The sequence below is a fragment of the Micromys minutus genome (assembly GCF_963924665.1).
Source record: "Micromys minutus genome assembly, chromosome: 30".
Classification (NCBI taxonomy): Eukaryota; Metazoa; Chordata; class Mammalia; order Rodentia; family Muridae; genus Micromys; species Micromys minutus.
The window spans coordinates 11998037-12021060 of NC_137965.1; the positions used below are offsets into that span (position 1 = coordinate 11998037).

The 23024-nt window shown below is 42.5% G+C and overlaps 1 protein-coding gene across 1 annotated transcript in view; it reads right to left on the bottom strand.

Moving 5' to 3' along the window:
- Positions 1–9552: 9552 nt before the first annotated feature.
- PPIL4 (peptidylprolyl isomerase like 4) overlaps positions 9553–23024 on the bottom strand; it is a 29260-nt gene continuing 15788 nt past the window's right edge. The window contains exons 10-13 of the mRNA XM_080941654.1: positions 22091–22202; positions 20265–20361; positions 17362–17509; positions 9553–11173 (exon numbers count right to left, since the gene is read on the bottom strand). Coding sequence (XP_080797780.1) covers positions 10928–11173; positions 17362–17509; positions 20265–20361; positions 22091–22202 — 603 coding nt within the window. The 3' untranslated portion in view covers positions 9553–10927. The remainder of the gene's footprint in view (positions 11174–17361; positions 17510–20264; positions 20362–22090; positions 22203–23024) is intronic.

Here is a 23024-nt window from a genome sequence, read left to right on the forward strand (position 1 = left end):
GGGTGGGAACAGCTGCTAATTTCCCACTCCTGGTGGCTGGGAAGCCCATCTGCTTGAAGATGCTCCTAGGGGAAGTTGGTGCTCAGCTACAAAGACCACAGACTCTCAGACGGAAGCGGGAAAGGACAAAGACCGCTACAAGTTGAACATGGAACTTGGGCTGGGAGGATTCTGCCAACCATTCACAAAGCTGCGGAAAAGGGACTCAGCGGCTCTCTTTCCTGCTGTTCCTACGTGAGTGACAGCTGTCAAGTCTGACCCCAGGACTACCCAGTGCGTCATTCTGCCGCTATGCAGGGAACAGGCTTGGCATTCTGTTTTCTGAATTTGGGTTTTTCACAGCAATGCAATAAGCAAACAAACAAACAAACAATTGTAGAGCAGCCCACCTCCCACCAGATAACACCCCTAACAATGACTTGCTATAGGACATAGTCAGGGAGTCAAGCTGAGGCTTGAACATAGGACTTGGTTCTGAGGAAGAAAGGGCTGGCTTTTATCTGGGTGGTGGAGATTAGAACTCAGGTCCTCGTGTTTGCTCCACAAACATGCTTACCCACCGAGTCATCTCTCTAGCACTTCTGTTATGTTTTTTGAAACACAGTCTTTGTATGTATTCTAGGCTGGCCTTGAACTCAGTCCTCCTACCTTGGCCTCCCCAGTGCTGAGATTAAAGGTGTGAACTTCTTAGCCTTGAAAGCTATTCTCTTAGGTCCAAGACAACAGGTTTTCGAAGCTCTGGGAAGATTATCGAGTTGGACCTGGGACGTGGGCTATAAAATCTCGATTTGCAGACAGACCATTGAGATGGGTCAGCAGCTAAAGGCACCCAGGCTGAGGCTGATACCCTGTGATTCCTACGACCCCCGTGTGGGAGGAGAGAACCCATTCTTGAAAGCTGTTCTCTGACCTTGGCGGAGAGTACATGTGCTCTCTTGCCCCCCCCCCCCACAAATCTAATAGACTTTTAAAAGAATTCTGGGGCTGGGAGGTGGTGGCACATGTCCCAGCATTCAGGAGACAAAGGTGGGCCTCTGTGAGTTCGAGGCCAGCCTGGTCTACAAGGCAAGTTCCAAGACAGCTAGAGCTACACAGAGAATCCTAGTTTAAAAAACAAAACAAAACAAAACCAAAAAAAAAAAAAAAAAAACTAACAAGGGCTGGAAAGATGGCTCAATGGTTAAGAGCACTGACTGCTCTTCCAGAGGTCCTGAGTTCAATTCCCAGCAACCACATGGTGGCTCACAACCATCTGTAATGAGATCCGATGCCCTCTTCTGGTGTGTGTGAAGGAAGCTACAGTGTAGTCATAAAATAAACAGATCTTTAAAAAGGAACAAACAAACAGAATTCTGCTTTGTGACCATCTCTGGGTCAACAGCACTTCTGAAGAGTATGGGACCAAGTGAGAGGCATCAGATTATTTCTCAGGAAAGATGATGGTGGGTGGTCAGATGACTCAGCAAGTATAAGTACCTAGCGACCTGAGTCCTATCCCCAGGACATAACGGAAAGAAAGAACAGCTCCCTTAAGTTGCCCTCTGACCTCCATTCTTATGTCGAATGTGTACCCACGTACATATATGCACATACACATGCACATATACATGTGTACAAACATACCCATATTCTCACACCCTCTTACATACATACACACACACACACACACACACACACACACACATACACACACACACACTCACACACACACATATGAAATCCTAAAACTTATGAGTAGAGAGTGCCTGGGGCACTACCTTCTCAACATATGAACATCTTTCACACACAGAACATACATGAAAAAAATGATGTTGTGCCAGCCAGTGGTGGTGCCTCCCTTTAATCCCAGCACTCGGAAGGCAGGAACAGGCAGATCTCTGAGTTCAAAGCCAGCCTGGTCTACAGATCTACAGATTGAGTTCTAGGATAGCCAAGGCAACATAGTGAAGCCTCCAAAAAAAAAAAAAAAAAAAAAAAAAAAAAAAAAAAAAAAAAAAAGTTCCATTGTCAAACTAGAATGTGTTTAGTGGTGGCCAAAAGATTTCAGTACCTTACTTCTTGGAGACACCATTTTGGCTGGAAAACTCGACACTGAGCTGTCTTTGTTGAGAGCTCTACCTACCACATGGTCCCTTTACAGTATCTGGTCTGGAGAAGTCAGGGCTGCATTCACACACGGTGTGGTGCTCCTGCTGCTCTGACTATGGGACTGGGGAAAAGTCCCACCTGTTTGAGTGACTTATTACCCACCGGAGGGAGAAAGAGCTACAGTGACATCCACTCCAAACTGAGCCCCTGCCTACAAGAGGAGAGGAAGGGGCAGCCACTCACCTATGAAGAGTCCCAGGACTTCATCTTCAGCCCCACAAACATCAGTCAACCAAGTAAGAAAAGGAGAGGAAGGTGCTTGGGCCTAGGTCTGCACCCCACAGATACCGTGGTTGAGTCCCGAGCAAGTCTCTTCCTTTCCTCTTCTGCCTAGTCTACTCCAAGGCTACGTCAGCCTACTTACACCCTGCCTTTCTGGTAACACTGGGGTCTGTGTCTGACCACAGAGGGAGGACAATATGCAGGTAGGTGACAGTCACACAAAGCCCCGGAAACCCAGGGCACTCAGTCTATGGCACCAGTAGACACCAGGCTCTGATGGTTTCCTGAGGGACCTAAACTGCATAGCACAGTGGGGACAAGGTCATGGGGTTGACCAGAAAGCCTTGGCATTCCATGCATGTGTTCACCAGAGGTGGGTGGGAGTCTCCAGTCTCCAAATCCTGCCGACACCGGGGTTTCCGGGCCATTTGGCTTTTTGCCAAACCCACATGTGAGGAAGTATTTGCCAAGACCGTCTGAGCCCTTATTCCCTCAGTACCAGAGCCACAAGGACAGTTCAAGCAGATGTCTCCCCCACAGTGGCCTATCATCTTATCTTCCTTTTGGTCCTTTTCTTTTTGGTTCGTATTATCTATCATGTTATTGAGGCCTTGTGTGTTTTGTGTATGTCGTAGGTACCTGTTCAGTTTTGTACACAACTTTTAACTTGTTTATCATGTTTCGAGGTGCACAGACATTTACTTTTCACTGAATGTGTTGGTTTTTCCTTCATAATTTACAGTTTGTATCTTGTTTTGATTTTTATTTTTTTAATTATTTCTCCCCTGGGATTGAAACATTTTCTCTCTCAAGCTAGGAAGATTTTTATAATTTTCTATGTGTGTGTGTGTGTGTGTGTGTGTGTGTGTGTGTGTGTGTGTGTTTGTTTTGTGGTGTGTGTGTATATGTGTGTGTGGTATGTGTGTGGTGTATGTGTGTATGTGTGTATTGTGGTGTGTATGTGTGTATTGTGGTATAGGTGTATGTGTGTGGTGTATGTGTGTGTATGTGGTATGTGTATTGTGGTGTGTGTGTATGTGTGTGGTGTATGTGTGCATGTGGTGTGTATGTATATTGTGGTGTGTGTGTATGTGGTATGTGTGTATGTGTGTGTGGATGTATGTGTGTGTAGTGTGTGTGTATGTGTGTATATGTGTGCTGTGTGTATGCATGTGTTGTGTATGTGTGTATGGTATGTGTGTGTGTATGTGTGTATATGTGTGTGTGTGTGCTTATGCTCATGTATGGAAGTCAGAGAACAACTTATAGAAACTGTTCTCTTCTGTGTGTGTTTGAACTCACTCGGATGTCAGACTTTGAAGCATAACCTAAAGTTTACTTTGCTGCTTGTGCTGAGGAAGAACCTGGCTTGGTTTCCCAGCTTGGTGTCCGAACGTGAAGGCTTGCAGACCACTCTATTGCTCCTCGTCTGTCTAATCTCAAGCCAATGAACAGCTAAGCTTCAGTTTCTATGCAAATGGGGCAGCACTGATCAGATCTGATGTAGAGCGTGTGAGAATGAATGAGTCTGTGTGACACAGCTAGCTTACCTCTGCCAAGTCCCAGGCCCAACACAGACAAAATGCTCTAAAAAGAAACACAAGGACTGGTCTATGTGAAATGCTTGGTTGGTGGCTGTTACCGTGTTGAGTATAAGCTCATTCGTTCTTTCTGTGTGTATGTGTTTCGAGGACAGAGCATCAGGCCTCCGTTTCCAATTCAAAAGTCTGTGGCTTTCCATGATGACAGTCTCCCTACGTATCTTGGACTAGCATCACTTTTGGCAGTGAGTTCTCCCCCTCTACCTTGTTGATATGTTTCTGCTGTTTACTACATAATCCCAGGACAGCTGGCCAGCAATTCCAGGCTATTCCCCTGTCTCTGCACCCCATTTCCACTGTAGGAGTGATGGGATTACAGATGTGTATTACCACATCTGGCCTTTTATGAGGGCTCCGGGAGTTTATGACATTTTTAGTGGCAGTGCCATCTCCTCAGCCCTGCTTTGGTTTCAAGGTCCCCTCCTGCCTCAGCATCCTAGAGCCCTAGCCCAGGAGTGCCTGACTCCACACATGACCTAAACATAATCTGTAACAAAGACAGGCTTACCACCATCAGCCGTGGCAAAGCCCAGCACCTAGAAAACCCTGAGACTGACTGTGAGGTGGAAGCTAGTAGGTCTAAAGAGGGTTCCAGGCCAGCTAAGGCTACATACTGAGACCAGGTTTCAAAAACCAAACAACTTCGCAGAGACTAGCAAAACTAACCTCCCAATCGACAGCAGAGGTGGGTGTGTTCACCCCACACAGACTGGGGTGCTGGAGAGACGGCTGAGGACCAGATTCGGTTTCTACCACCTGTATGGCATAAATAAATATCTGTAAGTTTGGTTTCAGGAGATTTGGTCCTCTCTTCTGAACATACATTCATACATGCATACATACTCTCTCCCTCCCTCTCTTTCTCTCTCTCTCTCTCCCCACCCCCTCTCTCTCTCACACACACACACAAACACACACATACAGGCAAAACATTCGCACGTATAAAAACCGATTCAATAATTATCATGTACTATCATGCACAGGCTGTTTGGTTAAGGTTTAGGAAAAACTTTTTTTTTTTTTAAATTTCTGGGCTATCATGACACCACAGCTTGGGAAAACTGATTGTCTCCTCCAGTGCAGGGATGTTGGACAAATCTGAAATGTGGGAAGGTCTGGCCTTCCAAAGGATCAGGACTGTGGGCTTTGTGAAAAATATGGAACAGAAGCAATGGTCCTACAGGGTGCTCTTAGCTTTCTATTTTCTACGTACACCCTCAGCTACTTAATTCATTTGCCTACTATACCAATGGCTCTCAACCTGTGGGTCGAGGCCCCCTTTGGGGTTCAACAACCCTTTCATGGGAGAAATATCCTGCATATCTGATATTTACAATTATGATTCATAACAGCAGCAAAAATACAGTTATGAAGTAGCAATGGAAATGATTTTGTGGTTGGGGGGTCACCACATCATGCGTGGAGTAATACAGACTGTAACAGACCACTGTTGGCTCTGGAATACCTCTCTTTCCTAGAGTTCAGAGAGAATCTTAGATTTTCAGAGAGCCCCCAAGGGAAATGCGATGTGGTCCATGCTAGAACTCCATCCGTTCCTGAGCAGAGATGCTTTGAACCAAAAGACACAAAGACGGATGGTCACTAACAGAGGAACTAAGATGAGCACAGGCAAGGATGAGGGGTGCTGCACGTGCTCGTCGAAGCCTTGAACCCACATTGTTTAGAAACACAGGCTCCAAGCTCATCCCAGCATCCTCTGCTGGCCTCTGGCCAAAATGCTACAGAAGTTTTTCTTGAGCTCCACAATACCTCACCCCACACGAAAGGTACCAAGTTACAATGCCCTCACCCATGTCTTATATCTGTGAACGTAACTTTATTTGGAACCCGTCTCTGTGAAAGGCAGGCAGGTAAGATGGAGTTGTACAGCCTTGAGCAGACCCTGAGGTAAATGCATCTTTATATAGAGAGAGAGACTCACAGATGCAGGGAAAAGGCCATGTGAAGACAGAGGCCAAGCTTAAAAGTGATGTGGCCTAGGCCAAGGAACACACCAGAAGCCAGGAAGAATCAGCAGCGTTTCGGCATCACATGTGTACCCACGTGGAGGCTGTGAAGTGGACATAGGCCGGAACACAGGCTCTCAGACAAAGCGAGAATGGTGGTGAGACCTATCTCATTATTTCCTGTAAGTATGGGGGAAGCTATGAATCTGTGCTTTTGATTTGCGAATAGTAGATGATTATCGATGTCATAGTGAAACAACCCTTCTGAAATGACAATGATCTGCCCTCTAATGAGACCTGCAGCAGCAACACCAAGGCTCTCCACTGCATGTCCTGTGTGTAGAGATGAGTTGGACAGGACGAGTTCCCGAGACAGTATGAGAGGGTCTGGGGCCTATATTAACTAGGGAGCTCCACTGACCCTGCTCCCGAACCACATCCATCTGTGGCCATTCCTTGAACTGCATTGATTGTGCAGAGACCGTAGACTTTATGTCTCAGATCCAGACCTCTGCTTGTGGAGCCCCTCCTCTGGGACTTGCATTAAATCCGGTTTGGGGGTCACATGAAGTACAGATATGGGGTGAGCTATGCACAAAGCAATGGAGGCTGTGGTACCAACCTGTTGCAGAACCTGTAACCAGCTCTCACTTTGTCTACCTTGTGCCTTTCTTCCTCCGGAACATGCTCGAACTTCCTACTGCCTGTGAATCAAATGTAGGCTTTGTGGATTTGTCTCCCACTTCCTCCTGTCTTTTGGCCCTTCCTTTCTCTTTACAATCCTCTGCTTTGCTCAGCCCATCACTGTATGCGCCCCTAGCTTTCTGCTCCTTCAACTGGTACAGACCTTTGTCTCTGACTCAAGCTTCCCAACTGGAAACCCAAACCTCTCCACTGCGCCAGGGAAACTGTACAAAGCAAAACTGCTTTCAGGAAACAAGGGTCACTGTGGCAGAGTTCTAGAATTCTAGCAGCGCCCTCCAACTTCTCTTTTTATACACACTATTGCTAGTATGTTACTGTATGTGAAATCTTTCTTGTGTGTCAGCTTCCCAGTAGGGAAAATGCTATCCATGTAAATAGCATCAACACAGGTTCTTAAAAAAGTCATTACGTTGGCTGGGCAGTGGTACACACCTGTAATCCCACAGCTCGGAAGGTAGAGGCTGATCTTTGTATTCGCAGCCTGGTTGGCTGAGCAAGTTCTGGGACAGCCAGAAAAACCCTGTCTCAAAAAACTAAAAAAACCATTACATATATTTAGTGTGTGTCTGGTTGCTCATGTGCCGGTGGAAGTCCCAGGACAACCTGAAGGACTCAGGGGTCAAATTCAGGTTTGGTGAGATGTGCCTTGACTAGACCAGGCACTTGGCAGCCCTTGTAATACCGTTTTTAAACTGCACAATAAAAAAAAAACACTCAACAGCTCACCCATCTGCCTGCTCAGATAAACAAGGAAGAGGCAAAACATAAACCTGCTAATTCTGGGCATTACTCACATTTCCCAGACCTGGGTGGGTTATACACTAGTAGGAATAAAGATCTGCAAGAATAACTGATGTTATTTGCTTTGAAACAGAGACGGTTTTGAAAATGAAGGGGATCTCCACATGTCCGCCTAACAGGAAACAATCTTCTCTCAAATTTCCCATCAAAGCATGGTCTCATAGCAACAGCCACTGAAAGGTAAAGCTTCAGAGATTTTGATTTTACTATCTGTTATGTATTCTTTGTGACTCAACCTTCAAGGGTATGAAATGTCAAACTTGAGGTTAAATTTCCACTGACCAAAATGCAGTTTATTAAAGAAACTGGTACAGTTGCTGAAACAACATGATGGTTCTCATTCAGCCTATTGAAGAATTATTAAAGTTGTGGCCAAAATCTTTGAAAATTCAACTAGTAAAAGATTAACGACTTAAACCGAAGTTATATTAACAAGCAATCTGGGGTTTGAAGTAACTGTTTTAACGCAAAACATACTTGCTGTTGATTTTTTTTTTTTCAAAAGTCAATGGAAAATCACAGAAGACTGGTTCCATCTAGTGCAGTGAGGCGATTCTTAGCATGTGCAAGGCCTTCCATTCAAGGCAAACACCAAAAGGGGGAAAGGGCAGAGTTCACCTAAAACCTACAGAAGCCAAGTCTGAGACAGGAACTTTGGGTCACTTTACCTAGACATAAGTAGTAGTAATCCAGATCAAACCTGTCCTGTATCTAATCAAGGCACATCACAAATATTATGACTAAAAATCGTAATTAAAATCACACGGTGAGGCTGGGCATAGTGGTGCATACTCTTAGTCCTAGCATTCAGAACCAAGGCTATATTGTCTCAAAAACAAACAAAAATCACATGGTGAAGTAGCTGGGAATGGGGCTCTGTTGGGAGAGGGCTTGCCTAGCGCATATAAAACCCTAGGGTCAGTCCTCAAAACCACATAAATAGGTCTGGTGGTGCACATTTATAAACCTAGCTCTCTGGAGGTTTGGGCAGGAGGCTCTCGTAGTTTGACCTCATACTCACCTAGGTTTGAGACCAGGCTGGGTTACAAATAATCCCATTAAAATAAAATAAAATATGGAAAAGATCACCTGGTGAAACCCACAGCTTCTCAAAAGAAATCCTCATGTATTATCTTTGGGAATGTGAATTATAGCCATTATGAAAAACAGTAGAGATATTTTGGGGAGACTGACCTTGAAGACAGTACTACTACAACCGAGGAGTCTAATGGGTTTCAGTTGGCACACTGAAGGGTTGTGTGTACTCCCAGCTCAGACACACAGTATTACAATGCCACATTAGTTACAATGGCTCAGACACAGAAGACATGTGGTTGCCTATCAATACAACACAGAGAGAAAACATCATGCGCACATCAGGATACTGTTTATCCTTTAGAAGGAAACTGTGATTTGTAACATGGGTGAACCTAGAAAACATTAACACTGAGTGATATAAACCAGGCGAGGAAACATAAATTCCACGTGACCTCAGTTCTATGGGAGTCTACACAAGTCAAGCTCAAGAACAGAATGACTGTCCGACCCCAGGGCAGTAGTTCTCAACCTGTGGGTCGAAACCCCTTTGGGGGTCAAATGACCTCCTCACTGGGGTTGCCTAGGACTACTGGAAAACAGGTATTTGCAATTCACAATGCACCAAGATTAGAGTTATGAGGCCGCAATGAAATAGTTTTAGGAGGAAGGTTGAGAAGCACTGTCCTAGGGCATAGTGATAAGGGATAGACAAGATTAGGTCAAAGAGTGTGTTTTCTACTAAGTGAAAGGAAGAAACGTCTGGAAAGGGGGCTGGAGAGATGGTTAAGAGCACCAACTATTCTTCCAGGGATCCTGAGTTCAAATCCCAGCAACCACATGGTGTTTCACAGATCCCATCTGTAACGGGATCTGATGCAGTCTTCTGGTGTGTCTGACAGAGGCAGTGTGCTCATACATATACATAAAATAAATTTATAAAAAGAAATGTCTGCAAAGTATTGCAGGAGTGCACACTACCGTTAATAATAATGAATAGATTTCAAAATCCCTGAGAGCAAACTCTGGCCAAAATAAAGAAAAAACTGAGACGATAGATGTTGGTAAATGGATTTATTTGTTCCAGAGTATGAACATATATCAAACATATTACACTTCCATACGCATATAAAATTACTGTCAAATACATAGGAAAAATAAAACAGCTTCTTGCAATTTGCAATCAAGGATGTTTCCCTTGAGATGCTCAGAGCTCTTATATCCAGTCTCAGCTGTCAGTAAGTAACTCCTCATTTCTCAGCTTGTCTCTTGCTCATTCTTCTAGAACACGTTTTAGATTCACCTGTGTGAGCAACACCTACAGTTCTGTATGCGGGACAGCTGTTTATTCAAGTGTGTGTGTGTGTGTGTGTGTGTGTGTGTGTGTGTGTGTGTGTGTACAGTTTGCACAGTATGTGGAGGCAAGAGGTGAGTACCAAGTGTCTTCCTCAGTCACTCTCACTGAGAAAAGGTCTCTCATTGCCTGCTCCTGTCTCCCCAGTGCTGGATTACTCACCTGCACTGGCACACCTGGCACACCTGGCTATGTGGTGAAGATCTGAACTCAGTCCTATGCTGGTGAAGAAGCACTGTACCAACTGAGACATCTCTCCAGACAAGATGCTTCTGATGTAACTAAGCTTTTTCTCTTCGTCAAAAATATGTACACTAATGGAGCGAATGTGCTCTAAGCTGTATGGTAGACTGATAAACTCATGGCCACCCCTTTCTCCATATAAATTCACATACCAGGTAAATTACAGCAACCATAACTCTAAATGCATCCAAAACTCAAACAACATGGCCAGATAGTGCCCAGCCGAAATGTTCACAGTGGCATTCCTTAGACAGCAGAACTAACAAACAACCTAAAAGGCCATCAACAGATCAACTGAATTACAGTCACACAGCTATGTAACAATACAAACAAATGGCCTCTTAAAACATGAAAGTCACAGAAGGAAACACACATGTGCCATCTGTATAAACTTTTGAAAGATACAAAATTAACAGCAGGGCAAACACAACTCAGAATTACACCTGCAGGGAGAGCGGACATACTGAACTTTCACAGTGAGTGACACTCTTATCTCTTACGCTGCAGCCAAGTACACAAACACTCCCATTTTCTAGGTTTTATGTCTTATATACACATTTATGGATTTCTGTGATATGAAATGATTCATTTTTAAAAGACAGAAAGTATGAATGATGTTAAATATGAATATTACCTTGTATGCCTAACAATAAAATTTGTATAAAAAAAGTATATACAAAACACCTCCCTCTCTTGCAGAGCCCCACACCATCAGTCTAACTCGAAAGGCAGCAACGCTAACATGGGAACCGCAGTCGGCTGCGCTGGCAGGAGCTGCGTGTGGCTGTGTGTGGCTGCGTGCCCCACGTCCGGCCGGAGCAGACCTACTCATTCGTTCTCCTCCTCTCCGCTCATCTGTACTTGGATTTTTCTTTGGACTTCTTCGGACTTCTGCTTCGGTCCCTCTTTCTGCTCCTTTCCCTCTCATAAGGATCTGTCTGGTACTTGGGTTTGTGGCTGTTGCTATAGTGACCATCCCTTTCTCGAGATCGGCTACGACTGCGGTTATGACGACGGTCTCTCTTTTCATTCTTCTGTTTCTCCCAACAGCTTTCTTCTTCTTCATAGTGACCAAAACCCATTTCCCTGTAGATATCCTGTTAAAGAAATGCAGCGTTAAAGTCAGTCAACAGAATAATCACCTCTGAGCTCTGTCAATTCATGAAGCCCCGAAAAACTGGCCATTAGCAAGCCACTGCAATAGCTCAAACTCGTTTCTTCATTTTTTATTTTTGTTTATTTTATTTTTGGCAGGCCCATGCTAGGTAGCTGGAGCTGGTAATAAACTCATTCATCTCTTTAGCCTCAGCTTCTCTCAGTCACCTGCCCTAATGGTTTCAGTGTATGCGTTACCACTAATACTAGAATCTCATAAACTATATTAAAGCAAATAATTCAGAAGAGTTAACCTTTTTTTAAAGGTCTAATTGGTTTACATCTATTCATTTGACCTGAAAGATCAGTCCCAAACACATGGAGCTGAAGTAGCCACATAAACACTGAACAGATCTTGTTTGTGTTCCTAATGGAGTCTATGGAATGAACCCAGGGCTTCACACGAGCCAGGGAAGTATCCACGACTCCCAGCCCCAGCACAAAGCCCAGTGTTCTGATAACATAAAGCCGTACTCCATTTCTCATTCTCCACCTCCCCAAACTGTGGTCCACCACTGAGCTGCAGGAAAACCACTCAAGTCCCCCAATAATTCCACAAAGCAGCTACCACTCAAATAACTTAGGTGTCGGCCATGCTAGAATGAAAACAGACCCTGAAACTTCAGCTGCACAGCCCCACAATCTCTGCCAGGCTGGTCTTAAACTCACTCTGCAATCCTCAACTCCTAATCCCCCTATCTCAACCTCCTAAGTAGCTGCAATTAGAGGCCCGTGTTGCCAGGCCTGGCTCATTAAAAATAAAACAAAACTAGCTTTAAAAATTTGCACTGGGGATCAAACCCAGGGCGCCTCTTGGACACTAAGCACACATCCTACTATCCCCCAACCCAGGTTAACTTTAAAGTGTCTCATGATATCATCCCTCTATACCTTCTAATACACTTTGGTCAGACTGAGCTGATAATGCTGTGCTAACACTCTTCCTTAGTAGTCAGACATTAAAGGTGGCGCACGCCTTTCATCCCAGCACTTAGGAGGCAGAGACAGGTGGATCTCTATGAGTGTAAGACCAGTCTGATATACATAGAAAGCACCAGGGCAGGACAGTCAAGGCTACACAGTGAGTCTGCCCTCAGACAAAATATCCTGTCCTTAAAAGTGACTCAGGAAACAGTGTATGCTGTCAAGAGAATAAAATGGGTGTGCCTGGGCTGGAGGTGCAGAGGTAGACACATTAGAATGTCACTTGGCAAGGCCAGGGCTCTCTGCTCAGTCTCTAGTTTAACCTGCAGAACATGGATGCTTGGAGAACTGAGACCCATTTTATCTACTTCAACTAAATGCTACTCAAGTTCCTGTAACCGTGTAAAAAAATCCAAAACCCCAACAACATAAAACCACCTATGGAGTTACGGCATAAGGTGAAAAATTTAACAGATAAGTTTCTGAACTGAATAGCAAGGCTGCCACTCAACAGCAACAATTTAAAGACACAAGTCAGAGTGCCTTCAGAAACTGAACTCTCCCAGCAAACAGCAGCAAACAGGAAAATCTTACCACACTTACAACTCGTACTGAAATTCCTGTTAGTAATTATTTCTTTGAGACTGAAATAGAAAACGATGCTGAGCTTTCTTAGAAAGAAATGGAATTAAATTATTTTAAAACGTAAGGGTGGGTGGGTGTGTGTGTCAGAGGATAAGTCTCAGCGGGGTTCATCCTTCCACTTTACCAAGCTGGGTCTGTTCTGCCGTCATTTCTGCTGGGTTGGAGCAGCATGTCCCCATGCTGGGCCTCAGGTTTCTGGGGGATTTTCCTGTTTCTACTTTCCACATCAGCACACAAGTACAGAGATTACAGATGTGTGGCATAAAAGAACATTGTTTTTTTTTCTTTTTAAAGGGAAGGTGTAGGGACTGACCTTAGGTCTGCACAGCAAGTGCTTTTTACTTGCCGAGCCAGCTCTTCAGCCCTTCCTATATATATATATATATTGTTTAAATTGCTAACAGCATTTCTTCCTTCTTACTACATGCCAAAAGAAAAAGACTGTCACTATAAAGTCCTAAGTAAGTAATCAGAAAGTAGAGGTTAGGGAGATGGCTCAGTCATAAAATGCCTGCATACCAGGACAATGGTCTGAGTGCAGATCCACAGCTCCCATGTGAAAAGTCAGGTGAGGTGGTACGTGCCTGTGATCCTAGCACAGCTGGAGAAGTGACAAACAGATCACCCAATCAGCGAGCTCTGAGCTCAGGTAGAGATGCTGTCTCAAAGAAAACAAGATGGAGTACAACAGAGGAAGACACCTAACTTGAACCTCTGGCATACACACACATGTGCACACACGTGCACACACACACATGCACACAGACCATATATATATATATATATATATATATATATACACACACACACACACACACACACACACACACACACCTGTACACAAACATATGCAAAAAAACCCCATAAATATACATTTAAAAGTTTCCTAACAGTGGGAACTTAAAAAACATATGCAGTCTTTGCATTTCTCTAAATCTATGATTATCTCCAACGGAACATTTATCTCAGGCCTGGAGTCACTCACTGAAATAAACACAGGTGTGAATGCCTGTAGCTAAAACCAACATGTGAAGAGGGTGCTTAAAGGCTTTAGTAGAAAACATGTTAAATATTTGTAGGAATGTGCTATGATGTCTATTTTAAAAGACTGGAGTGATCTAGAACTAAATTAACAGAAATTAAGAGAAAGAAACTGGGCTATGGAGATAACTTAGTGGAAAATGGCTTACAGGCCACTGTGGGCTGCAGAGACAGGAGGATCACTCAAGTTTGTTGGCTACCAGTGTAGCTGCAGGTTTGGTAAGAGACCCTGACGTAAAGGAATAAGGTGGAGCATGACAGAGCATGAGCCGACACCCTCACTCCCTGCATACATATACACGTGTACTAAAATGCACTCGCACACATACAAGCACATACTTACATAAGAAGTGTTTAGGGGAGGGAGGCGATACTCTGGTTAGGTCACCTGGAATACTGCACTATGGGTCAATTCTTTTAAAACAGCAAAGGACAGGGAAAGAAGAGGAGCGAGCGCATACTCTGGTAAAAACAACAGCAGTGACTACTCTGGTCTAAACTATCCGTGTAAGCTTGTCAGTGACAAGCTCCTCTGTCTTTGTTGTGAAAGGGGTAAAAGACCTTATTTTACATTTTACACACAGAACAAATAGCCTTTATTCCTTTCCTTTTTATGTATTTATTTGAGGAACATTTGAAGGAACGACCAAGAGTTAGAATCTGAAACAGGACATGAGTGATGACAATCTTTAAATCACTAACAGGCTGCAGAAAGGAGGGCAGAGCCCTGTTAGAGGACACTGGGGGCTAGGAACTTTATCAAATATATACTTAGCAAAATAATTTAGACCTAGGAAGATATTGAGTATCTGTATTCAAATCTCCAGCATCCGCACAAGTGATGTGTGAGTACAGCTCTCTAACTCCAAGGCCCGAGGGAACATATGATCTTGGGAGGCCTCTAGCCAGCCAGCTGAGCCAAAACAGCAATTCCAAGTTCAGTGACAGACTGTCTCAAAAAATAAGGTAGAAAGCTTACACAGGCAAGTGTACTTGAACACATCCATGTTAACACACACACACACACACACACACACACACACACACACACACACACACAGAGAGAGAGAGGGGGGGGGGGAAGAATACTGTAAAATGAAGACCAACATAAAAGACATCATTACCTACAAGAGAAAGAAAAAAGGGGATGGGTTGAGGTTCAAGTTCCACTTTGTATGTGTACTAGTCTGTGGATTTCTCCTTTAAAAACAAAAACCAAAACCGCAGAGCCTCTCTATAAAATTCACCCTGGCTTCAAACTCTTGGCCGTCTTGCCTCAGACTCCCAAGCAGTACAGTTACAGATGTGCTGCCATAGTGCTGTTAGATTTTACTTTGACTCTTATTGTTTTAAAATCTACAAACCACTTAATCACACTACCTGGGAGGCAAAGACAAGCAGATTCTGTGAGTTTGAAGTCAGCCTGGTTTACATGAGTTCCAGGCCAGCTAGGGTTACATAGTGAGATCCTGTCTCAAAACAAAGCAAGCCACAGAACAAAACTGTAAACCAAAAACAATGTTTTGTACATCCATTAACATGAACCAGAAAATGAGACCATTACCTGAAATAGGAACTAAAGCAATGTCCCAGCCACAAGGAGACCTACTGTGACCTTAGAGCTGCACCCTGACAGTACGAGCAGAAGGAATAAGATTAGCCAGGCACAGATATTTGCACACACTTGCCCACGTTTATTGTAACAACCTGTCAGGGAAGTTTCCTCTTCCTCAAGAAGAAAACTGTGACTCAAAAGTTAATTTGCCCAGGTCACATCAATGACAAGCAGTGCAGAGCTGTTGCCCGTAACTCTGACAGCGACGCCTTGACTCTACGCACTCTACCCTAACACATCTGTCTGTCTCTGTTCAGTCTTACACTCCTGCCCCCTCCCTCCTCACCTCAGTCTCCTGAAGTCCTTCTCACTCACCAAGACCGCTCAAATGCCTAACACAAGATAAAATACAAGTATGCAGTCAGGACGGAATGGCTTAAGTTTAACAAAGAGTTAAACTGGGCTAGAGATTATTTCCTTCCGCCATCACTGTTTTAGGACATATGCTGCTCAGGAGAGCTTTGGCGATATGCTTAATTATGAGCTCTATTTTTATTTTACATCTACAAAACAGACAGAACATAAAAACTTCCAGGGCTAGCCAGAGGTCATGGCTGTCATCCTATCAACTGGAAGGCAAAGGCAGCAGGATCAGTTCAAGGACAGCTGCTGCCACAAATCAAGTTCAAGGCCAACCAGGATTACCAGAGACCCGTCAGTAAACAAATAACCAAAGGAATCTGCAAGCCCATAGGCAGTGCTGCACATAAAGTACATGCTGATCACAATGGATAAGTTATGGACACAACTGATCGTCTAACAGCAGAGGAATGGGTGGGGAAATGTGGATAGCCTGAAAGTGTGATGTTTATATAGTAAAAGGAGGAATTAGACAGCCATATTCAGCAAATTAAGTCAGTCTCAGGAAGATAGCCTGTATAAGTCTTTTCTCATTTGTGGTTCTAGATTTTATATAGTCTTGTACGTATAGATTAAATATAGGAGTGAATTGTATAGGGGAACAAGGGGACTGACTAATGGGAAGGGAGTGGAGGGAACATGTAATATACAATATGTAATATACAATACATACACATAAAAAGATTTAAAATAAAATCAAGAGGCTGGAGAGGTTGTGCCTCTGACAGGAGTGCTGACTGGACAAGCATAAGAAGCTGGGCAAGGTCACAAGCCTTAACCAGAGTGCTAAGGAAAATGGAGGCAGGAGGATTGCTGGGGCTTTCTGGCTACCAGCCCAGCTCCAGGTTCAGTGAGACCCTGTCTCAAGGGTCAGCGTGCCCTCTTCTGGCCTCCTTGCACACATACCCTATGCACATACACTATACACAAGTACACACATCATTCTTAAACTTAGTTGTAAAGTGCTGAGGGGCTGGCACATGCTCAGCATTTAAGAGGATTTACTGGTCTTCCAGATGACCCACCACCCACATAAGGTTGCAGCATAACTGCCTGTACCTCCAGCTCCAGGGGATCCAATACCCTCTTCTGACCTCCAATGGCAAGTAACATATTTATAGACATATATGGATAAATTTAATAACAATGATAATAATAATAGTAATAATAATAATAATAATAATAATTTTTTTAAGTGTTGAGAAATTAAGCTAGCAATTAAGAAGAAATTTTTCAACAGAGACACATCTGGGGTTTTTTTTTTGTTTTTGTTTTTAGTGAAAATGAGTATCCACAGGTAAAGAGATCGCTCTTGAGTACAATGTAAAAATATATAATAACAAATTACTCTGCAAACAATATTTATATCCTGTGGAGTACATTCTTTAAAATTAAAGTCTACTATTCTCTGTGCCCATTCTATAGCTAAGAGTAGGAATTGCTATTCAAAACTATCCCTTACCTCCTAAATCACAGTACCAGATACACTGTACAAAACTATAAACTACTGATTTCTCCATATTTCAGCCTGAATATTAGAAATACCTGATTAGGATTTTTGATTGGCATGTAATCTTCATCTTCTTTTTCTTCCGAGCAGTGACGTGTTTTCTTCTTGTGTTTTTTACTTGTGTGTGAGTGACCTGATTTTGAGTCTTCCGCCTGCTCATCCAGTATAAGATCATATTTTGCACTGAAGCATTTAATTAAGGACAAATGATGTAAATGACAGATAAGAAGTAAGCCATAAGAAATATGGCAAATAAGGGAGGCCATAAAGCTAAATGTAGCTTAAGGCAAACAGCATCCGAAAGCACAGAATACATCTCTAAGTAAGTAACACTCCGTCCTCCCTGCAGCTCATAGAACCGGAAGGGATCCTGGGATCAGCCAGCATCTACCAGGCAAAAGTTATAAGGAGAATAGAAACCAAAATATTTTTGTCAATAATAAAAATACTTAATTTAGAAAAGTGAGGCACATCATCAACTAAAGAAACTAAAGGTGTTATGAACCGCAAGGCCAGACACACTCCACATAAAAGGTGAATTGCACGGCCGTCCTTAGGTCAGTTGGGAGAGGATTTGGCAATAAACAGTGATGATGTGGAAATTTTTATAAGAATTTATAGCAACCAAAACTATAAGTTACATGAACACAGATATACACATTAGAACCATTTTTAGTTATAAGAAAATGGAAACAATGTTTAAATATATATACACACATATATATCATAGCATGATGTAATATAAAAGGAGTTATTCATAATTAACAATAATTTAATAATTATTATTTTTAAATGTAACAAATGCCTATATGAAGATTAAAAGTGAAAAAAAGTTTAAGTCAATCACTGTATGAGATTCCAGGACTCAGGAGACAAAGTGGGCCGATCTCTTTGTGTTTGAGTTTGTAGCAAGCTCCAGGCTAGCCAGAGTTACACAGTGAGTCCATCTCAAAAGAAACAAGCAAACAAAAGTACACAGACTAGAGAGTAAAGAGCTAAAGTCTGGCTGCTCTTCTGAAGGAAGAGCATTCTGTTCCCTGCACACACATCAATTATATCACAACTGCATGAAACGCCACTGCAGAGATTTAACACCCTCTTCTGGCCTCTTCAAATGCCCACAGTTATACATGTGTATACCTATGTATAGATACACACATAAAACATAATTTTAAAAAACAAAAACTTTTTTAAAAACGTCATGCTCATACTTATAATCCCAGCTATTCAGAAGATGAGGAAAAAAAGAGACTAGTCTGAGACTAGCCTGGGCTACAAAGTAAGGTCCTGCCTGGGGAAAGGTTGGAGATCCCACATACACATTACTAGAGTTTTAATTTCAACAAACTCTATTAAAGATAAAGGACTGACAGGAAAAAATAAAAAACACTGTAAAACTATATTTTATTCAGCTGATGTAATTGTTATTCCCCAGACTAACCTAGGCCTAGTCCTGGATGTTTCTAGCCTCAGTACAATCTAATCAAGACCTAGAATGTTTTCAGCCTCTGAGACTTACTTTAATCTTACATGTTTAATCTAGGCACTTGGGAGGCAGAGGCAGGGAGATCTCTTATGAGTTTGAGACCAGCCTGGTCTACATAGCGAGTTCTAGGACAGCTACGTAGTAAGACCCTGTCTCAGAAATTAAACTAAGAGGAAAGCACAGAACTAGTGTAAAATAGTCCCAATCTCTGCAGTGGAACATGAGGAGCATAAGGAAGCATGACATACAAGTGCTGTTCAGTTGCATGTGGGATTGAAGTCAACGGTCATGCTCTGTAGGATGAGAATGTAATGTTTTCATACACATACTCAAGCTTTCTCAATGATGGGAACGAAAACAGTCTCAAGGGCCGGGGAATAGATCAATCAGTAGAGTGGTCACCCAACATTCATTAAAACATGTTAGGTGCTACAAACAAATATACTGACTTCCTTATAATCAGAAGGACCTCTGTACTAAGCATCTCTATTTTACGCCCTACGCTTCCATTCTAGGTGGTTAGCCCAGCCTTACCTCTGATATAAAGGTAACATTTGCACAGGCTCATCTATGCCTTTTATGACTCTAAGCTTTAATCAGATAGATGCCTTCTAATATCCTTTGTTAAAGACCGACCTCAGCTTGCTGGTCTGGCTGCCTGTGAAGACTTAGGGTGATGCTCTCAGCACCCTTCAGACACACCCCAATGCTCTGTGCAGTACAGACAGGAAACACACTTTAAATAAAGCCTGGGTATCTAAAGGTCAACCTGATACTCATCCTCCTTGATGAGCACTTGGAGAAGACATGCCTATGTAACACAGAAAAGAGAACCTCTTTTCATCAGCAGAAACTAGGAAACAGACACCTTTACCACAGATAGTCACCACAGAAATGGCCTCTGAAGGTGGAGGGCATGATCTATGATGAGATCACTATAGGTGAGAGACGGAAACAACAGCACACGAGCAGGTTAGCTTCACTGCTTCTGACCTGTCGCAGCTTAGAACCTGAATCACATGTCAATACATCTCTTTAATCCTATAAACTCTTGTGCTGAACAGGAAGAAGCCCTAAACAAAAATTAGCAAAAAGATTTAGCAAATTTTTGTCAAAAATTCTAATCGTGTGGCAAAGAACTACAAGATTTTGTTACCCAAGTAAGGAAATTAAATATTAGAGAATGAAAAACACAAGGTTATTTGATAGAAAGGAATTTAGAACATTAGTATACATAAAAGTAACAAATCTATTTTCTCAAGATCATCTGAGAAGTAAATAAGTAAGGTATTTATCATAAGAGTAGAAGGTAAAATATTTAGGCCTAAGGTTTTTTTCAAATCTAACTTTCTCCATAATACAAAGTATATTGGAAAAGCAGAGTGTATGGGAGACACCGACCAGCCGTGACAACAAACTGTTCTCTCACAAATGACCTCTTGTAAAGGATACTCCTGTTTGGGCTTTACTTTTTCTTTCAGAACCAAATTGGCTGGTTTATCCTGTTCCTTCTCATACTCCTTGAAATCACTCTTGGTATATTTCCCACCTATTTATTAAAAGAAAAAGAAATTAGTATCACCTAATAATACACTAACAATTTTATAAAACACAAAGGGCTACTTATAAAAGGTAGACACTGGGAGGTAGGGAAGGTGAGTAAGGACATAAAACCTCAAGCCTGTCTCTGCTGTTCCTTTAGTTGGAAGTGGATGTCCAGTTTACTTGGTAGTCATATACTGCCACCTACTGATATGTGTGATTACAACACCTAGCTGAAATGAATGGCCCTAATACACTGTTCAAGCAGAGCCACTAAGTCCATGAGCTCTAGTGTATCAGCCAGCAGCTAACACTATTCCTAAACAGACATGTGGTCACCCACCAATAGGACTATGATTGGGTATGGGCCTGCTAAGACTGGTGAGCCAAGCTGGGACAGTTTTCTTCTTCAACTACAAGAGAAGCCAACTCAGAGAGAAGCTGAGCCTTCTGCACTATGATCCCTCTAAGCAGTGGGTTGGAAATGAACGTGACTTATAAATGAGAACACTGGGCGTGAGGCTCTGGTTCAGACCACAGTGTGCACTGAAGAAGAGGAACCTACAACATGGCCTCTGCTGAGGTAGAGGCTGTTGTGAAGGAACAAGGCAGAGAAAGGAAGTTCATCACACAGACTAGATATTGTTTATTTCTTTCTCTGGATTTTTTTATAGGCCTTAGAAAGATATTGAAAAAAAGTCAATTCATTTCACAAACCATTCAAATAAGACAGGAATCATAAGGGAAACAGAGAGAGCACATGGCCACAGTCCACGTCACTTCCTCTTGAGAGATCACAGCTCCCAGTAGGCAGCTCTAACCACTGATCTCTCCCTTTTCAAACTCCTACTACTTACCACCAATTAATCCTATTTCTTTTTATTTTTTAAGATTTATTTATTATGTATAAGTACACTGTAGCTGACTTCAGACACACCAGAAGAGGGCATCAGATCTCATTACAGATGGTTGTGAGCCACCATGTGGTTGCTGGGATTTGAACTCAGGACCTCTGGAAGAGCAGTCAGTGCTCTTAACTGCTGAGCCATCTCTCCAGACCTATTTCTTATTTTTAAAATGAAGTAAAGTCATGGAAAAGAAATTATAAATGGGATAGAAAAGTTAACCTTGTGGCTGTAGTGATGGTTCCATGGTTAAGAACAAGGTCTTGCATAGGACCTGGGTTCGACTCCAAGCACCCACATGACAGACAGCTCAACCATCTGTAACTCCAGTTCCAGGGGATCCAATACTCTGGTCTCTGCTGGCACCAGGCATACACATAGTACTCATACACATATGAGATAGAATATTCAGACACATAAAACTGAATCTTTATAAAAAGAAAAATCAGTAATTTTAATTTTCCAGGTAAAATTTAGCATTATATGTGAATTATTACCAAAGTGAAACCTTTTTTCTGTTGTTATTTTGTTGTTGTTTTTCTGAGACACAGTCTTAACTATGTAGCCATAGCAGAAGTGTTTTTTTAAAGAAAGCTGGCCTTGAACTGACAGAGATGTGCCTGCCTCGACCTCCCCAATGCACAACCCTAAGTGAGGCCTTTTTAAACTCGCTAGGAATGCAGCTCATGATAGAACACATGCTTAGCATCTATGAGACTCCTGTGCTCAATCCTTTGCACGAACTCACACACACACACACACACACACACACACACACACACACACACACACCAGAAGCACAAGGGTAAAAGGAGAAACAGCAACACACACCTTTTCCTTTCCATTTGACCTTGGCAACCGACTGGCTAAAATCCACGTGGATTCTCCTGTCGTCTATGAGCACATTATCCATCTTGAAGAATGCTTTCTCACAGTCTTCCTCCTATTAGTGATTACAAAAACTCAAGCATGAACATTTTCAGGAAAGACTTCTGCAGCTAGAACAGATACTATGAATACAAAAGGCTGTTGTTACCAGAACTGATACTCAAATACTTGTTATACACCAGATAGTGAATGTGTCGCATCTACTATCTCAACCCTGCTGAGAACCTTTGGAGGCTCCATCTATCTATTATCTTCATTATTTCAAAACAACGACAAAAAAAAAAAAAAAAAACAAAAAAAAAAAACAAAGATGAACAAAAGTTAGCATGCTCACTCTAAGATGTCTAACATGGATGGGGCACCAGCACCTAGAACTGGACTTTAAACACATATGAATGTCTGGTTTATAACAAAGGTGGTCCCATAGAGCTCTGGAAGGAGGGAGACCTTTATTTTCAGAGGGGCTGGGTCATATGAGTATCCGAAGTCAGAGAAATGAAATGCGATGTAATCCAAATAGGTCACAGACAAATCACAGACCCCAATGCAAACTGTCTAATAACATGGTTTGTGAAAACAGTCCAGTGGGGCTGCAGAGACAGGGGGCTTAGGAGGTTTTTGCATTTTCTGCTTTTGCAAAGGCCTCATGTTTGGTTTCTAGCACCCTTTAGCCCACAACCACCCATAACTCCAATTTTAGTGAGTGCAGAACTCTCTTATGGCTGACAAGGGCATCATACATTGTGTACATGCATATATGTAGACAAAAACACTCATATACAGAAAATTTAAATAAAGCTTAAAAATATAGAGATATTCTCATGTCTTTAGAGTAAACAGATTTTTTAAAGACCATCTTGAGAAAATGTTGACAAAT